This window comes from Primulina huaijiensis, chromosome 15 (genome assembly GCF_012295235.1).
Source record: "Primulina huaijiensis isolate GDHJ02 chromosome 15, ASM1229523v2, whole genome shotgun sequence".
NCBI lineage: Eukaryota > Viridiplantae > Streptophyta > Magnoliopsida > Lamiales > Gesneriaceae > Primulina > Primulina huaijiensis.
The window spans coordinates 23,131,281-23,149,399 of NC_133320.1; the positions used below are offsets into that span (position 1 = coordinate 23,131,281).

The window sequence follows — 18,119 nt, forward strand, 5'->3', positions numbered from 1 at the left end:
CAATATCTATTTATTTCCTGTACAACGTCCCTTACACACACAAAATCGAGCCTCGGCAAATTAGGCCTATCATGACCCAGATTAATACAGTATGGAACAGAGTTAAATCCCAGTAGTACGGTGACATGCTGGTGAAGAGGAAGGATTGAAATCAAGAGATGGATTCAGCTTAATGGGCTCCCTTAGAAGCTGCTGAGCCACACGATCGGCCAATACTGATTGCCCATTATAAAGTTCTCCATTGCCTTCCCTTCCAAACTGCTTTTTAGAGAGATCATTATCTACTGCTGTCGATTCTTGAAATGCATTAGATTCTGCATATACCCCTCTCAGAATATCCCGATCCCAGTAAGAGGGGGGCGCTTTGAGTCGTTGTAAAAACCCTCTTGCAGGAACATTGATTGGTTAACATGATGCGGGATGGGCTCAATACAGCCAGTTAGAGGAGTGGAGGAACCAGATGTAAAGGGGCTAGATAAGGGCGAAGGGGACATTCTCCCATTCATGTGTTGGGGGGATCTTGGATGGTGGAGACACAGGGTACGATATGTTCCCTGGAGAATAGGAATCACTGTTGATGACAAGAAAAGAATCAGAGAACGAGTGAGACTTTCAAAACTACCTTAATGTCACAGTTACACACACACCACACATTTACCAAGACCTCGAATGAAAATTGGATTTTGATATTCTGGAGGAGTGGATGGCAAGTCTCTCCATATCCGATTGCAGAAGACTTCTCACAGGAACAATAATGCCCTACAGAAGATTCGTTGAACGTGTTTTATCTCTGATATATACACGGAGTGCGAGTGAACTTCAAATGAAAAGCAAGGTTACTGTTTCGATTTTCGAAAGCTTTAAAGAAAAAAATAGCAAAATTATAACTCAATCTACTCACCTGAAATATGAAATCAGACACACATGAATATATACATATTTGCTCCAGATAAAGTAGTGTACCGTGGATTTTACAACATTTGTCCCCGCAGGATACTCGGAAGCAGTTGTTATTTCTTTTGCTGGAGCAGCACCTTTCACAAAAGAATGCTCCAAAAGCTGAGAAGCTGTGGGACGATGCAGGGGATTCCGCTGCAAACAGAGCCTCACAAAAGCTTTGCCTTCTTCTGAGAGGTGAACAGGAATTGTTGGAAGTTCTTTGCTATTTCCAATCTTGAAAATGGCTGCCACCTTTAATCACAAAAGACCCAACATGTACAAATAAACAAGAATGAAAATCAAGTCCTGAAATTAGAGTCCAAATAGTTTCACAAACCCCTTCGTACTGGCTCCAAGGTGGTTTGGAAGTAGCCATTTCCAAGACTGTGCATCCAAGACTCCATATATCAACAGCTAGGTTACACGAGTTAGAATTCCTTATAACCTAAGAACAGAATAAAGAAGAACATAGTTATGCGGCTGGAAAGCAAGCATAAGAAACTTTAGGTGAGGTGAGAGATGAGGATAGAAATACTAACCTCAGGTGCCATCCAATAAGGGCTACCTTTAAAAGATAATGGACAGGATTGCCCTGCAATCTGTAAATAATTTACCATATGAAGGCAAGCGAATAATCCTGACTCTTCATTTCCCATGTACAAAAATTATTTGAAATGTAAAAATTTGACTATACTTCAAAGAAGATATTAAAACTCACATGCTTTGTCATGCCAAAGTCTGCCAACTTAACTCGGCCACTTGGGTCCACAAGTATATTCGCCCCTTTAATATCCCTAAGATAGATACTTCTATAAGGAATTCATATCCACGCCAACATCGCAAGCACAAAACCAGTCCAACCAACGTTGATCGGATTTACATGTGCAACGTATTTTTGGAATGTAAATAGGCAAGCCCCGACAGAATTTGTTGAGTATAACTGCGAACAGCTGATTCTCCTAACTTTCCATAATCTTGCAGAATTTTACGTATAGAACCCCCAGATACATATTCCAAATATATATATAATCTATCATCCACCTGACCAGGGATAAAGAATTAAAACATCAATGGAAGTTAAAGAGAAACGACACCATGTAAAATTTATGAGTGGTCCATACAAGTTACCATGAATTGCATGATCATAGACAAGTTTCTTTCGATAAGAGATACACGTTGGTAACAATTTATCCACAATTTTATGATTTGCATAAAAAAATTAAAAATGTGTATAAATGCTCTTAACAAAGTAATTGTCGGCTTTTAATTGCTGAATAAAGTGCAAAGCACATTATTAAACTAAGTTCACTGATGGATATTTAGAAAGTTTACACAATAAAAGACCCATTATAGAAGGCATCCAAAAAAGCATAGCAGGAAAGTGACTGACCGATTCGGATCCATAATACTGCACAATATTAGGATGACTTAAGCGGCTCAGCAGCATTATCTCCTGCAAGAAACAGTAATGATTCCATGAATTTCCTCACACATGATAGGGAAAAAATCGGCTGAAGATTTTCTTCAGAAACGACATGAAAAATTAAGCCTCAAATCATTCTAATCGCCGAAATATTCACCTGTCCTAACTGCTTCGCACTTTCCTTTGATTTTGCATCATCAGCAAATAATATCACTTCCTTCATGGCACACATTCCACCAGTTTCACTAAAACCCAAAGAACAGAACCCATAAAATCATGAAAGGAATTCAAGACAATTGAGTCAAATACACAGGCACACACACTGAAACAATTTCGAAAACGAATGAACAAAGAGAGAAGATATGAAGGAAACAATCACGTGATGGAAAACAGGAATAAACGAAAAACACAAGGGCATGCAATAATAATAGTTTCTCACCTATTAAAACCAACATAAACATGTCCAAAGGTGCCTCGGCCAAGCAACTTCCCTTTTTTCCATCGTGGACCAGAGGTTGTAGGATTCTCTGCTCTTCCCGGACTACGTGGTACTGATGGTGACGCTACAGCTGAACTCGGGTGAGAGAAAGGTGAGGAATTGGAAATTGATAGGGGAGGAAGGGGGAGGGGATGACTTTGTTGTTTTGCATCATCGAGCCAATTATTCTGTGATTCTGAGTTTCCTCCTCCAGCTCTAGGATGGAGCGGCGTTACAGCGCCACAATGAATTCTTGAACTGGGGCCAGGACTTGTCCTTCTAGGACTAGGATTAGGTGAATATTCAGGGCTTCCTCTACTGGGATGCCAAAATAATCGGCCCGACGTATCTCTTCCCATTGAAGTATGCCCAGAGGTCTGACCGGAGCCTGGACTTGAGCATTGACCAGATCCAAGAAAGGGAATATCCGGATAAAGCTTTCCAGCAGGGAAAGCAGATCTTGTAACCTGCTCATAGCCAAAAGCTCTCATTGGACTTCTGGAGGGACTAGACATTGAGCTATCTGGAGCACTGCAAAAAGCACCATGAGGTGGAACCTGCAAGTTCAGCACTTGAGTGTTCAAAGGTCGTCTTCTAGAAGGTGGAGAGAAGCCATTTTTGTTGTTGGAGACATTCACTGGAAATGGTGTCTCTCTAGAGATTATTGGAACCACAGGGGACTGATCCTTGACAACAATGCTTTATCAAAACAATAAGAGAAAAGAAGGCCTGATGTTAGTGATTCGGGAACAAAACCTTCTATATTGAAAGTCCAAATTATACGAGCACGTTTTTGAAAAAAAACAAATAAATATCCTTCCCCACATTACTTTAGAGGACCGCTCACCTAGAAGGACCAATAGCAGCGGTTCCAACCCTAGAATCATGGTCAGATGCCATAGGGCTACACTGATGCAAACCAACTGGTTCATCACTCTCAAAGGAACATTCACTGGAGATTGAAGCGACAACTAGTTCACCATCGAAATCTGATGGTTCCAGCCAATCCCGGGCGCATTCAGGCCTGGAGAGTGGCGCAAATGATAATGGTTTAGAGCCCTCTTCTGATTTTTGCTTTTCCGTTTCGCTTGTTCTAGCATCAGTATGATTCACATTTGCAGGACCTGGCAACGGAAGTGTTTGGGCCAGAGGCCTTTCGGCAAAACTTTGACAACGTGCTACATGTTTGGAAGGTGACGGAGACCTTGAATCGGCTCTTGACTGAGACCCTCTCTCTGAAACTGTATCACTTGACCGTCTTCTAGATCCCCCCGATATGCCGGTTGATTTACTATCAGGACTCCTAAATTTCCTTTGTATCGTGTCGATAAATCTTTCTTTGATTTCTTTCTTTTTTGGTTCTTTCGATGACGACTTCCCCCACCAAGAAGGCATGTTTTCTGAAACATAAGATCACGAAGCAAGACTGTATTCTTAATAACAAAACAGCTCATGACTGAAAAAACCAATTCAAATATCATGCAAGTGCGTGTTGCCCCAAAACTTCTTCCAGAGTTGGAGTCTTAATAAAGGTAACAGGAAGTGAAAATTTTCAATGTTACATCAACATAACGAGGGGAAATGTTTATCCAAATTACAACCTAAAGAACTGAACAGGTCAGTAGATTGAACAACCACAGCTAGCTATTTTACAAGATCCTTCTTGCTATTTTTCCATCCTCCTCTTCTTAAAAATCAGTAGTGCGGCCATGTCTGTCCTTTCATTTCCAATTCAATATTTTCAGAATAAATATCAGCCAAATGAACAATAATGTGAAGCTAAATACAACGAGAGATAATTTTTAGCACAGCAACACAAATATAGCAAAAATAATATTATCATTTCTACTTAGCTTTCAACTATTAATCAACAAAACACTTCTGATCTCCATAATCAAGGCGTCAACAAAAAAATCGATTTCTACTACCCAAAATCACAGTTTAAATTTCACTACAGGTCCACAAATACAAAACAAAATTTCAAGTAACTAATTAACTGTCATCAATCACGCTGACACCAAATAAACTTACTCAAAATCTCAGCTTCTCACATCCCACGAACAAGATAAAGCTCACTCTCTCTTCATATTCCATCAGACCCGTGCCTTCGATTTATTGAAATCCCCAAAATCCCACATGCCTAAAGACTACGCCCAGAAAATGTAAGCGCGTGATGTTCGTGGATTGAGACGTTTCGATGAGAGCGCGTTAGGAGAGAAACCGGTGAGAGTTCAGAGAGAGAGAGAGAGAGAGTGGTCCCTGCCTAGGATGAATATTTTATTTAAATAAATGTAATTATTGAATTTAAATTTGATATAAATAATAGAGTGTAAATAAAATAAAATATAAATATTACTTTTTTTAATGAAATATTATTATCATAATAAGAGGAATCTGATTTAATGTAATTTCAAATAATTAAATTATCATATTGTCATTCAGCTGCATAATTAAAAAGAAAAATTGATAGCCATTATGGATTTATGGTTAACTTTTTCGTACGGACTGTACTTTATTATTTTATTTTTCATTAATGGTACATTTTATAAATAAAAATCGGAACTCGACCACGCACCACCATATAATTTATTTAGATAATGTTTAATATTTTTTATTTTTTAATTTTCAGAACATATAAATCTTATTAAATATTTTTTGTAAAAAAAAACATAAAAAAAAATAACATAACGTAGTCACTTTGAAAGTGATCCAAGTCTCTACTCAAATAATCCAGAAGCTGCTCTGACCCATTGTCCAAACTCGCCTTAGTTCCAACATTTTGTTTTTGGATTATTTCTCTTCGTTCTTAAACAAAGTTGTATTGATCGAATTGTTTGTTTAATGAATCTTTTTTTCATGCCTCAAAAAAATGGAGAGCAACTTGGTCGAGTGGGTTGACACGTCGACAAAATACAAAAACAAAAGTAATATATAATTTTATTTTTTTATAATGTGTGAACGTGTAGCTGTTACTTTTTGGTGCACACTGAATATATTTTTAGCTAACGCAATAATCTGCGAGTCACGTTAGTCGTCAAATAAATATTTTAACAAGCATTTAGCATTAACAGAAGCTATTTGAATATATCAAATCGTTTTCGCGGTGCTCGAATGGATTGATTTGAGAGCTTATATGTAAAAAATATATTTCAAATACATTCAAAAATATATATAAATGTCATTTCAAATTCATCGCTGAAATATCTTTCAAAATCAAATCTATTCTCCTATATCAAATTCATCAATTGAAACGTAATATATAATATAATTTGGCTAGGGCCGACTAAGGTCACTTTTGAATATCACCTAATATTTGGTTTCATTAATGAAAATTAATTAAGATCATTATTAATATTGGGACAGAGACAAGCACCATTGAAATAAATAATCTTGTAGATTTAGCATCATTAAAGCTAGGCCACTGTCTAAGATTCGAAAGGGGGGATGCATCTAGCTTGAATATGTATCGGCCTACTAGCATGAAGTCTGCTATGGGAGCTATGGAACAATGTTGGTGTTATGTACTCATATTACTCAGCATCAGACTGCGGATTTATTTGATGTTACCCTATCTATATCAAGAATAGATCCAATCGTCAAAAAACGATCGCATCCGTATTTTCACGTGGAACATTTTCCTGTGGAACAATATATTACATCACATGAAAAATGATATAATCTCTCTTTTATCTATCCTTAATAGATTACCCCAAGAATATCATCGAAGTTATCGAGAGACTGGGATCCTATTAGAATCAAGATTCAAGTGAAATTAGTTAGTTTCGGACATAATCACATCAACAAATGACATTCTTTCAAAGACCATACAGACATACGGAGCTAGTTGTACCCTGTCTTGTTCCTCACACTTTTAACAGGAGGCTAAAAGTGTTGGCACATGATAACTCAATATGTTTTTTTAATTACATTAACATTATTTAGCAGAATAGAACCCCCTTAACAATACAAGTCCTCATGGTATCTATATTTAGCAGTATACACATCAAAAGCTGAATAGTAACAAAAAAAATCTCATACAAAACACTATTATCCGGTATGGTCGTGAGTTCAGAGAAATCTTTCTCCTGTACAAATCCATGTGCACTTCACCGACAAACAAGCTTCGGTTCCATGATTTCAAAAGTTTCAATCTTTATATCTAGATATAGTTACGTGCTTAGCGTTAACTGACTCCAGATTGCAGCATTGGGAAGAAAGTCCAGTTGTTTTGAGGGCCGAATTCCTTTTTCAAAGCTTTATCATTTGTCCACCACTCACAGTCCATGATGGATTTCTCCGAGACTTGTCCCTTTGCACTGTTGAAGTTGAAATCTTTACTTGAACCAAGAGAGATTGTACGATGCTTTAGATGACAGCCATCTCCTTCCATATCAATAGCCATTGGGCTACTTTCATTCTTTGTTGAAGATGTTGCCTCTGGTGGGATTCTTGATGTGATTATACACGAATTAGGGACTGTTTCCTTCACAATACAAGTGGGTATATCTTCACCGTTTAGTTCAAAAGACACTCTGTGATCGACAGTTCCATCATTCGGTGATTCCCGGTCAGAGTTAGCTAATGAGACTACTTCAGAAATTTGGTTCTCTAAAAGGTTACTGTCCCGAGATGGGGGTTCTCCACCATTAGGTGTCAGGGTTCCAGAACCGAGCATCGATAGCCCGCTGTTTGGTGTCAAAGTTCCAGAGCCTAGTCTTGACCCCCAGCCATTGGGAGTTATTGATCCAGAACCGAATCTGGAACCCCATTTACGGTTAGAAAAGTGTTCGTAGCCTATAAACTTGGGAGCTTCCCCAATTCGCAATTCAACGGTTGCACGTTTATCAGGTAAAGGCGAAGACGTTCCAGAATTAGAAATAGCCGAGCCTGGTGATTTTACATGACCGCCAGGGCTTCCAGGGTATGGGTAGGGTATATACTCGTACTGGGACAATGGGTATTTCAGATTCATCCCACTACATCTCTTGTTTCGAGCAAGAGATGACGACAAAAGCTGAGCAAATGGGACTTCTGGTGAGGAAGGTGTTGTCATTTGAACAGATTCCGGAGGTGGGGTAAATGAAGCAGTAGAAGGCTCAGTTGTGAAGGTAGAAAACAATGGAGGCGAAACTAATCCAGTCTCGTGAGCGTAAGGACCGATAGTGAAAATGGGCGCTGTCCTTCCTGGTGAGTAGGCATGAACAGAAAGTACACCTACAGGTGATTGAGTGGCAGAGGAAGGATTGGATCGAAGAAAATATGCAGGAGAAGAGGGAGGGGCAATGAATGGAAGCATAATAGTGGAAGGATGATTCGAATTCTCAGTGACCGGAGCTATAATTCTCTGTGAAGTTGGTTCCGACAAAATGACAGCATGGCCAATTCGTTTGCTGTTCTTGTGAGAACCAAAACACCAGTAGAGACTCCACCAACTTCCCCATCTTTTCTTCTACGAGTGAACAAAAACAAGGCAATAATTATAGTATTATACTCCAAACACGAAACAAGATAGATAAACGATCAGATTACTCAAATCTATAAGGTTAAGTTACTCCCATAACAGCAACCCTGTGGAAAAATAAACGAGTCATACAAAAAGGATAAAGCATTCCAAGATTCACCGGATTTTGGTCCTCCAGAATTACACTATCCAAAACTTTTAAACACTGGTAGAGATACACCTATTCTTACACACTCTTTGTGAGTGGGTTATACAAGGATTCATCCATTCCAACAGACATTTGATTGGCTAAAAATTTCTTTTAATAGGTGTCCTTCAGGCCAATTTTTCATACACCGAGGGCTCTGATATCCAGGGCGTAAAATGGATCGAATTGAAATGTAAAATAGTACGCTTTCTCCAAACCACCTAATCCATTATAATCCTATTTACATATCCTTCGATTTTCTCTCTTTATTTGTTTAGTAACGAAAATTACCCTGTTGGAGTAAGACTAAATTGAAGCATTTGCACTGCTGTAAAGTTCCAAATATTTAGTATTGCCACAACCCTTCAGTCCTATATCATACATAATCTGCATTTCTCTCTCAGATCTTATGGAGAAAATTCCGATCCTGGAATTTGACACAAAAGGCTTCTCATTTCAGAGGATCTGACAACAAGATTTGAAGGATCCAACCAAAAGCAGGCCGATTACGAAAGGTTTAACCAGACTTTTTTCAAGAAATGGACTCATTCAACACCAGGCCAAATCAGGATCAGACAGAAAATGCGGTATCCTTGATTCAAAATCTCATAAATAAAATCATTTAAGTTCAAAACATACATCAGATCAGCGCATGAAGGAGATTTTTTCAAAAGGGAATCTAGGAAAATCTGGAATCTAATCTTTTTGACAAAATTGAAATAGTCTCTAGAATTTTTATTCTTTGCAAGAGCAGTAAGAAATTATGAACGAGGGAATATACACAGTTCAAACCTTTCTTGTACTACACTAAAAAATCATTGTAGATCAAAAGTTGTATCATTTAAGTATCGAGGTTGAAATGTGAAATTTATTTATCTTTCTCCGGTTGAACTTTATGAATGATAACCTAACCAATGATTTATGTAGACTTAACAGCACAACTTCATGAGTCAAAACTCAATCATAACCACTTTCCTGAAGCATAATAAAATAACATTAACAAAGAATAAACCATCAAAACTCAATCTTTATTCCTCTTTGATCCAAACCCATTCCCAATCCGTCAACAGAATTTCAAACAGAACACACAATTTTCTTGAAAGGAAAATACCAACACCCATCTACATCAGGAAACTTTTCAAACGAAATCAAATGATACACACCTGCACCGTAGAAGGTTGAACTCTGCTTTCAGCAGTAACTATGGCGGTTGCTGCAGCATTCACTGTTTCAACGGTGTCCCGAACGCTGCTCATGGCGATCTTACGTCGGATTCCAGCTGCTCAACGTCGGAATTGGATGTATTTCCCGGTGGCTTTGGAGAGAAGTCAATCAACGAAAACTACACGGAAGAGCACATGGCATATTTCAAGACGGTGAGACAGACACGAACAAATCAAGAAATGGTGTCTTTATAAATGTTTCCTCAGATATCATTACACTCATAATTTTTGTTAGATTATTATTATTTTTTTTACTCAATTTATAAAAAAATTATTATTTTTATAAAACAAAATTTATCATATTACTCCAATTGTTTTTAATTTAACATATTCATATGTTCAGTGCNTATATAAAAGATTAGAGATTGGTTCTCTGTAGCTGTTATTTTGGGGTTATATGCAGAATGGTGGGGTCGCAATCATGACGAAACAGGCTTTGTATAATTACTTACAAAGAGGGGGATTTATGTGTTTTATAGATGATGTTGGGTTTAAAATGCAATTAGCTAAATTACTGGACACTCTAATCGATCGTCATTTTTACGGCGCCGTAAGAGTAGTAGCTCGGCTAATAAAGGCAAAACTGACGCCAGGTGGAGGTGTAGTGCGCATTTAATGTGGTGTACGCACACAACCCAAATTAATTCCATGTCACGTGACCTTCGTGAGTAAGGCCAACTCATTTTGTGACTCCTTATATTTTATGAGTATGATATTGAGTATATATTTTATGAGATAATTTCACGAAATTTTAATCATCAGATGGGTCAATCATATCTATATTTATAATAAAAATAATATTTTTTACATAAAAAATAAAAATATATATAATAAGTGATCCAAATAGAATATATTTCTCACATAATTAACATGTGAGACAGTCTCACCGGAGTTTTTGCGTATGATATTATATCTAATTTCTTATACCATATGTAATGATTTATTAAGATTTTGAATTTATTATTAATTCAGTCATCCGGTTGATGAAGAGGATCATTTTTGGGATGAAATTCTTTGTCGCAAATAGTTGATTCTTATATCATCTAATAATAATTGGATGACCTTTTTTTTACTTTTGATCATTATTATCTAATCGAATTAGTGAGGGCATACACGTGCGAGGAGTCGCTTTTACCCCCGTGCGATAGAAAATGACACTATTTCTAAATTCTTTCCCCTTGTAATATCAACTACATGTTTTTTTGCACGGGTGGTTCCCTCTAAAACATGATCCTTTCCTTTCTTTGACAATGATATCTCAACCCCCAATATCTATTTCACATTTCCCTTTTTCTAATTTTTGTTATTACATTTTTCGAAAAAGCTCATTTTTTAACAAATAATGTTATTTAGTGTTAGATGTTTCGAATCGATTTGAATTAATTTTTTTAGAGGTGTATATATAAATTTGGACGATTATTCATTTTGAACTAACTTTTACGGTGAAGTTGGACACAATTATATGATTTTAACATGAAATTAGAGTCAGGTTTGATATTTAGTGTTATACTACCCTAATGGGCAACATGCTAATGTACGATAAATTTTATGTTTTAGTTGTTCATTATTTGGCATGAGATGGTGTGTCAGTTGTCTCACATCGGTTGAATTAAGTTCTTGTTGTATATATAAATTTGGGCAATCATCTCTCTATGAGCTAGTTTTGAGGCAAAATTATGATCAAGTTTATGATCTTAACGTGGCATCAGAGTGTATCTCACTGTTATGTGTTAAACCATCCTATGAGTCACCCACTAATACCTTGTAAACTTTACGTTCTAATTGTTCATTTCGGAGCATGAGTGTGGGCGTTAGATATCCTACATCGACTGGATTAAGTTTTTTAGAGTTGTATATATGAACATTAACAATCATCCTCATTAAACTAGCTTTCGGGGTGGAGCTAAACAAATGTATATGATCTTGACCACTTCAAAAAAATATATTAGTAGTCTCCATTATTTTGATCGTTATGTTTAACAATGTAAATCATAATCAATAAACTTATCAAAATTATAAAATAAAAACATCGTGTGTGATTTCTAAATAGATTCTTATGTGACTATACTTTTAATTGTTTATAATTACAATGTTTTTAGGAAAAATAAAAAAAATGATAATTAAAACATAATAGAGTAAATATTTTATGAGGCGGTATCACGAATACAGTCTCTCGGATATTTATTCGTGAGACGACCAACTCTGATCATATTTACTGATACCCCCGGGTCAGAGATGGGTCCGGCCCACTCTCGAAAGCCCAAAAAGGTATTCAGAAAGTCTCGGAAGGTCATCTTCACGACAAAGCCTGTCAGGAGATCACCTCATTCACACGAAGCTTATGGGAAGTCATCTAGGCCGACCTCCCAAACTCCCGGAATCTCGTCAATCAGAAAGAGGTGATCGACCTCCCATCACGAGCCGAGCTGACCTCCCAAATTATGGTAACATGTTGATTGGAAATGTCTCGGCCGAGCTCCCGAGCCGAGATCTCACAGGGTCTAGACTATAGATGGGCTCCTGTCTAGGAGAGCTTCTACTAAGATATTAACGGATACCCCACAGAAATAAAGCCAAAAAAGGTAAAGCCTACAAAGGTTTAATCTAATCTTTTCCGAGATTCTGAGAATATAGACCTGCCAAATCAGTACTTTATTATTCATTCTCTTATAAATATCAGGTTCCATTCATTGTTTATTCATTCATATACTCACTCAGTTTACACACACATTATTCTCTCTGTTTTTTATTCTTTGACTTGTGCGTCGGAGGGGTTACGCCGGAACAACCTTCTGACCCCCTTCTAACGTTCTTGTTTGTGCTTCCAGATTTCGAAGGTCCGATCCGAGCTCCCCAAGTGAAGATCCGACCTCCTAGCTACCATCCCAGATTTCAACATCATTTACAATAAAAAAATAATATTTTTGACATAAAAATCAATAATTTTTAATAAATGACCCAAATAGAATATCACTATCATAAAATTAACACGTGAGACCAACTAAAATGAGTTTTTGTGAATGTATATCTTATAAAATTAATCGCCTCTTCGAATTGACTAAATAGATTGCTATATAAAAATAAAAATCATAGAAGAAGACCTACTTTACCTTTTATCTTCCACCTTTTAAAAACTTTCTACATAGCTGTCATGGGATATCCTCTTTTTCAATAACTATAACTACCTCTACCATAGTCTTTTTATGTTAAAACTTTTTAATTGACTACATTGTTGAATCAAACTTCTAAATTATCTCTCCATGATCAATCCTTTTAGACTCCCATCTTTCAACAACGTTTCTCTCTCTCTCTCTCTCTCTCTCAAACATTATATTAACTAGTGGCTCCTAACAAGGATGTTTACCTACTAACAAAGACAAGGTCCTAAAATTTTCGCGATATTGAGTTCAAATCTCACTTAATTGGATAATTTTACTGTTACAAACTAGTTAAAACAGTTTTTTGAGTAGGATGATTCTGGTAATCTATTATCAAAATTTTAATATTTTTTTAATAAACGAAATATTTTGATGATTTTAGTTGTTTGTGATGGAGATAGGAAAAGAGGTGGGAAAAGTGGGATTGGAAAATTTGGGTCCTACCAAGAATTGCTTCCCATGGATTTATCACAAACTTACCATCATATGTGTCTTGGTATGCTTTGTGGTCCAACTTCACCATAGCTTAACCAGCATATCACATGCTCAAGTAGGTGGTGGTTGATACCCGCAATTAAACTTTTGATAATATTACATTATTTTATTCCCCTCACCCCATTTTCAATCATGCAACTTAATCAAATCATACCATATGAATGCATTATTATAGAGGAAATTCTTAGATTGAAACTTGGTTTTGTCAAATGTATGCTAATAAAGAATAAGTCTTTCGTGTATTAGTATCACAATAGTACTCGAGATCAGTCCAAATCAAATGTAAAATAGATAACTCTCTTGGTTTGATTTCAAATTCATCATATCAATTTGGTTCGAACAAAAGCAAATCTTGAACTTTGAAGAATCAAAATTGGTTTTAAAAAAACTCAAATTATAGTTTGATTTGGAAGCCTGCAATCATAGATGGAGAGATCAGTCTATATCTTCATTGACCAAAATCATAGGAGAGCGGAGAGCTTCCGAAGTTTAGTACCTAAGGTAACTTAATGGGATAGAGATGGACTAAGAGATTCATGTGCTAAATGGGCCTTGAGCCCACGGTGCTAGGCATCTTCGGCCCTTCAGCCACCTTTTAGGCCTATGGATTTGGTAATGGGCCCATAGTTTCCAAGGAGAAGGATATTTTCTGCCTGGAGCCCATGGTCTACAAATAATGTGTGTGTAGTGTATACTCGAATTGAAACTCATATTTCACCTGCTTATGTGTGATATCATATAATCATTGATATGGTGGCTAAAACTTCTCATGGACTAGTTTCTTGAATCAGCCCAATCGCAAATGAACTCGACAATGGCCGTTGCACTTTCGACTAATCCATCGTCTTTGTTGCATTCTTCTTCATCATCCGCTACCGGTGCCAAAATCGTTCTTTGTGCCTTATCGTATTCTGCAACTTCGGTACCTAAAAATGCAATCTTTCAGCCGGCTAATTATAGCCATCAACTGGGTTTTACTGCTTTTCCCCAGTGGAATGGGCTCAAGCATCTGGGCGTTTCAATGTCGCGGTATTCTGTGAAAAAAGGTATTTTTCTTGTATTTTATTGTGCTGTTTTTTGTTGGGTTTGTGAAGTTGAATATCGTACTTTCTATGAGGGACAATTTGTGGCGTTGGTGTGAATTTTTCAGATTTGTAACCAAGATTCTTTCTTTTGTATCTTTTAACGTGGTTTGCAGAAAAGAAGGTGAAAGTTAAAGCTAAAGGAGTGTATGCTTCTTTGTTTGGAGTTGGGGCTCCAGAGGCTCTGGTTATTGGGGTGGTGGCTTTGTTGGTTTTTGGGCCCAAAGGTCTAGCTGAGGTTAACTACCGCATTTCTACCTTCGTCGTTTCCTGTTTTGAGAAAAATTTTGTGGGATTGTCTTTCATGTTGAGCCTAACATGCTAGTGAAAATGATAAGTCTTATTTTCCACGAAATTTTTTTCATTCAGCAACTCTAGATGTTGGATTGGATGTTATTTACTCAGATGAATGGAAACTGTAGTTTGTTCTTATTAGTAACGTGGTAGTGTTCAATTTTCCATGGGAATGTTACGGAGTCTCTGGTCCTAAGTGAAGTCCTTCAAGAAGAATAGTTCCTCCTCACCAAAGCGACACTGTTTTTGGTTATTATCATTGTTTCTGAATGAAAATGATGTGAAAAGTTGGAGATATTGTATAGATACTAGTCACATTAATTTTCCTTGCTCAAGATTTGATCCCGTTTCTATTTCAATGCTGTCACCCATGAACACCGTTCTGTTTGAGTGTGTAATTTTATATGTATTACGGTCTGTGTTATGAACCCAAGTTTAAGCTTGCAGTGAGTATGATTTGTATTTACAAATTCAAACTTCCTATATATGATGCACATTTTGTTGTAGATGAGCCCGGGAACTATACCCCCACCACACTCTTGGTAGAATTGTTTTGTTTTGTAAACCATTCTTGATTTGGTAAGATTAAAAAATTGGCAGAAAACTGAGATAGGATATCTTAAAGTTTCTTTTTGTTACAACAGGTTGCTCGTAATCTGGGTAAAACTCTTCGTGCATTCCAACCTACAATTAGAGAACTTCAGGCAAGTCTACATGTTTTGTTTACCGTTCGAGCGTAAAAATGGTTTTAGTTCTTTTATCACTAGTCATTTTTTATTTTTCATTTTTCTTGAAGGAAGTGTCGAGGGAATTCAAGAGTACCCTTGAACGAGAGATTGGTCTTGATGAAACTGACAATCAAGTGCCAAGACCTTCTACGTCTAACACCACCAAGCCTTTGACAGAGGATAGCACAGAGGATTCAGGGGCGAATGTTGAATCCAGTGAGTTTCATCTATCTTTTAACTATTATAATATTTTTTGCTAAATTAGATAGATTTACAGATTCATGGGGTTGCTTGACACTTGAACAACATTTTCTTGCAAAAAGATTAAAAAAATAAAGATTGTTTGATTCTAGATTGGAAAAGTAGAAGTTTACTGATAGATGGTCTGAAGATCCTATATTCCAAATTTCCAATACACACAAAATATTTTTTGAAGATTTTGGTGACTAATCTTCATCAAGAAGCTGGGTTTTCTATTTTGCAAATTCTATTTATTGATGGTCAATGCATCAGATCTATATTCTGTAGTTTCAGAGACAGAAGTTAGCTAAACTAAAATTCAAAATATTGAGGGGCAAATTTATATTGTTCTGTATACAACATAATATTGAAATTGATCGGAAAAGGTTCGTGTTTTTTGGGTTGGGGTGGCAACAGTTCTTGCCAGCCACCTTGACACCATCACTTCTACCTAACAACCGGTAAAATTCAGCACTTACGGGTTTGTAACAGATGGTTAAAAAAAATTGCATATTGCTCCTAGAAATATATTTTATCAGACTTCAAAACTGAAGGATGAATCACTGGGCTTCTAATTTTCTATACACGCTAACATTGTGTGCCTTGTGATGCCTTGATGTTATTGCAACTTCTTTGAGAACAGGAGGCTTACCTGAAGTATATTTTATGCACATCAGTTCAGAAATGTCACTTGATTGATTCAGAGGTTCTTTTTTTCATATATCCATAACAAGACCGTTTTCTAAGGTTGTGTCTAGATTGAAGGATTTCTCTACGTATTTCAAACCATTGTTACTCCCCACATCATTTTGACTGAGCATCAGGTGTTAGGTAAATATTTCCAAAGCGGCGATTTTGAGTGGATGACCTATCTCTCATTGATTAAACTTAAAATGGTGGATTAATAATAAAAAATTGCAGATGGTGTTCCTTCTGACAGTGTGGAAGAATCGAAAGTGGACTCCTCGAAGATCACGGCCGAAAAGCTGACTGGAGTTCTTGCTCAACTGCAGAAAGAGCAGGCAGAGGAAGCGGAGAGAGCCCGTATTCAATCCGAATCCCAAGCATTGAACGCTACTCAGTATGGTATTTCAGATACGACTAATGTAGATTTTGAAAGAACTTCAGATGCGCCTCAAGAAGAAGCAGAGAGAGCCCGTATTCAATTCGAATCCCAAGCATTGGACGCTACTGAATATGGTTCTTCAGATATAGCTGATGTAGATTTTCAAAAAACATTAGACGCGCCTCAAGAAGAAGCTTCTTCAGAGACGATTCCCGCTCAAAATCCGAAGGCCGACGATCTCCAAGAAGTCCCTTGAGCTGTGCCTTCTAGCCCTTCTCCTGCAAATACCGAAAGCAAGGCATGAAATTTCAGGATGACGATTTTTCAAACGTTATCTAGAACTTGTAGCATGCCTTGGGCAATAATGAGTTTTAAGTGTTTTTGTCTTTGATTGTGTGGTAAGCAAGAGAGTTTTGTCATTTGATGGTAGTCTGAGAGCGGGGAATTGTTAATTTACTCGTGTTTCTGTATAAGGATTGATCTTGTTGCAAGAATCGTTGCGCGTATACAATATTTATGCAGCAGCTCTGTTGTATTAGTTTACGTTCTCATGCTTTTTGAAACTTGAAAAGGTTAAATATGTAAAAAAAGTTATTCAACGAAATTGCTCAAGTTTATCACAATGATCACACTGATCGAAAATGGTTGTAGTTCTTTATCCATGTTCACCAGAAATCTTGAAGAGGTAAACTTCTTGGAGATAAGCAGAGTTGTACTCGATTTCCTATCAGTGTGAAACTTTAGTTTTTATCTAATATGAAACACAGAAAGAATGTCGAGTGAGAAACTAAAAGGTGAGTCTTGGCTTTAAACCCAAGACATATTGATAAATCTAATATAGTCATCAATATTCACGAGAAATTTATAAAACGCCAAGTACGGAAGATCGAAAGTGACCGACCAGCTGGGGTTCTTTTCTTCCTAACAGCTTCTTGGGCTTCACATTTCCCGTGCTGATGTTTTTCACACTGCCAACTTTCTTCTCCTCCGCAAATTCACCAACCATTTTCTAAAATTAATTATTCATGCACACATTGCATGTATTTTGTTTTATATTTAAAAGCTAATACATTGGAAGACAAAATGCTTTGGACGAGGACTTGAATCTTTAAAATCATTCCCAATCAACATATACATTTATCTGTTGAGTGTTGTTTTTAGTGTCAAGCATGAAATCTGGAAAAGGAAGACAAAATACTTCAAAATTTTGCGAGTTAAACTCAAAGTTGAATTATATTGTATATATTAATTTATAATACAATGAGATTCGATCAATCTAGTATTGGAAATTTGTAATAAGTAATTAGGAAACCTGATCATTTAACACTTTTATATACAAAATGTG

General features: G+C 36.7%; 2 protein-coding genes and 1 pseudogene across 3 annotated transcripts; 1 reads left to right on the forward strand and 2 right to left on the reverse strand.

Annotated features, from left to right (window-relative positions):
• Positions 1–2: 2 nt before the first annotated feature.
• LOC140959039 (mitogen-activated protein kinase kinase kinase YODA-like) lies at positions 3–5,087 on the reverse strand (annotated as a pseudogene).
• A 1,568-nt stretch (positions 5,088–6,655) lies between these two features.
• LOC140959891 (uncharacterized) lies at positions 6,656–9,901 on the reverse strand. 2 transcript variants are annotated; one of them, XM_073417927.1, is made up of 3 exons: positions 9,652–9,896; positions 8,780–8,915; positions 6,656–8,289 (listed from the first exon to the last, which is right to left on the reverse strand). In XM_073417927.1, the coding sequence occupies exon 3, from the start codon at positions 8,134–8,136 to the stop codon at positions 7,024–7,026; it is 1,113 nt and encodes a 370-aa protein (XP_073274028.1). In that variant the 5' UTR covers positions 8,137–8,289; positions 8,780–8,915; positions 9,652–9,896; the 3' UTR covers positions 6,656–7,023. The 2 variants fall into 2 exon arrangements, with proteins under 2 accessions (XP_073274028.1, XP_073274027.1); XM_073417926.1 differs by lacking the exon at positions 8,780–8,915 and having other exon boundaries at positions 6,659–8,289; positions 9,652–9,901.
• A 4,183-nt stretch (positions 9,902–14,084) lies between these two features.
• Positions 14,085–17,312, forward strand: LOC140960159 (uncharacterized). Its single transcript, XM_073418310.1, has 5 exons — positions 14,085–14,410; positions 14,563–14,684; positions 15,385–15,448; positions 15,541–15,684; positions 16,630–17,312. The coding sequence occupies exons 1-5, from the start codon at positions 14,167–14,169 to the stop codon at positions 17,028–17,030; spliced, it is 975 nt and encodes a 324-aa protein (XP_073274411.1). The 5' UTR covers positions 14,085–14,166; the 3' UTR covers positions 17,031–17,312.
• The last annotated feature ends 807 nt before the right edge of the window (positions 17,313–18,119 follow it).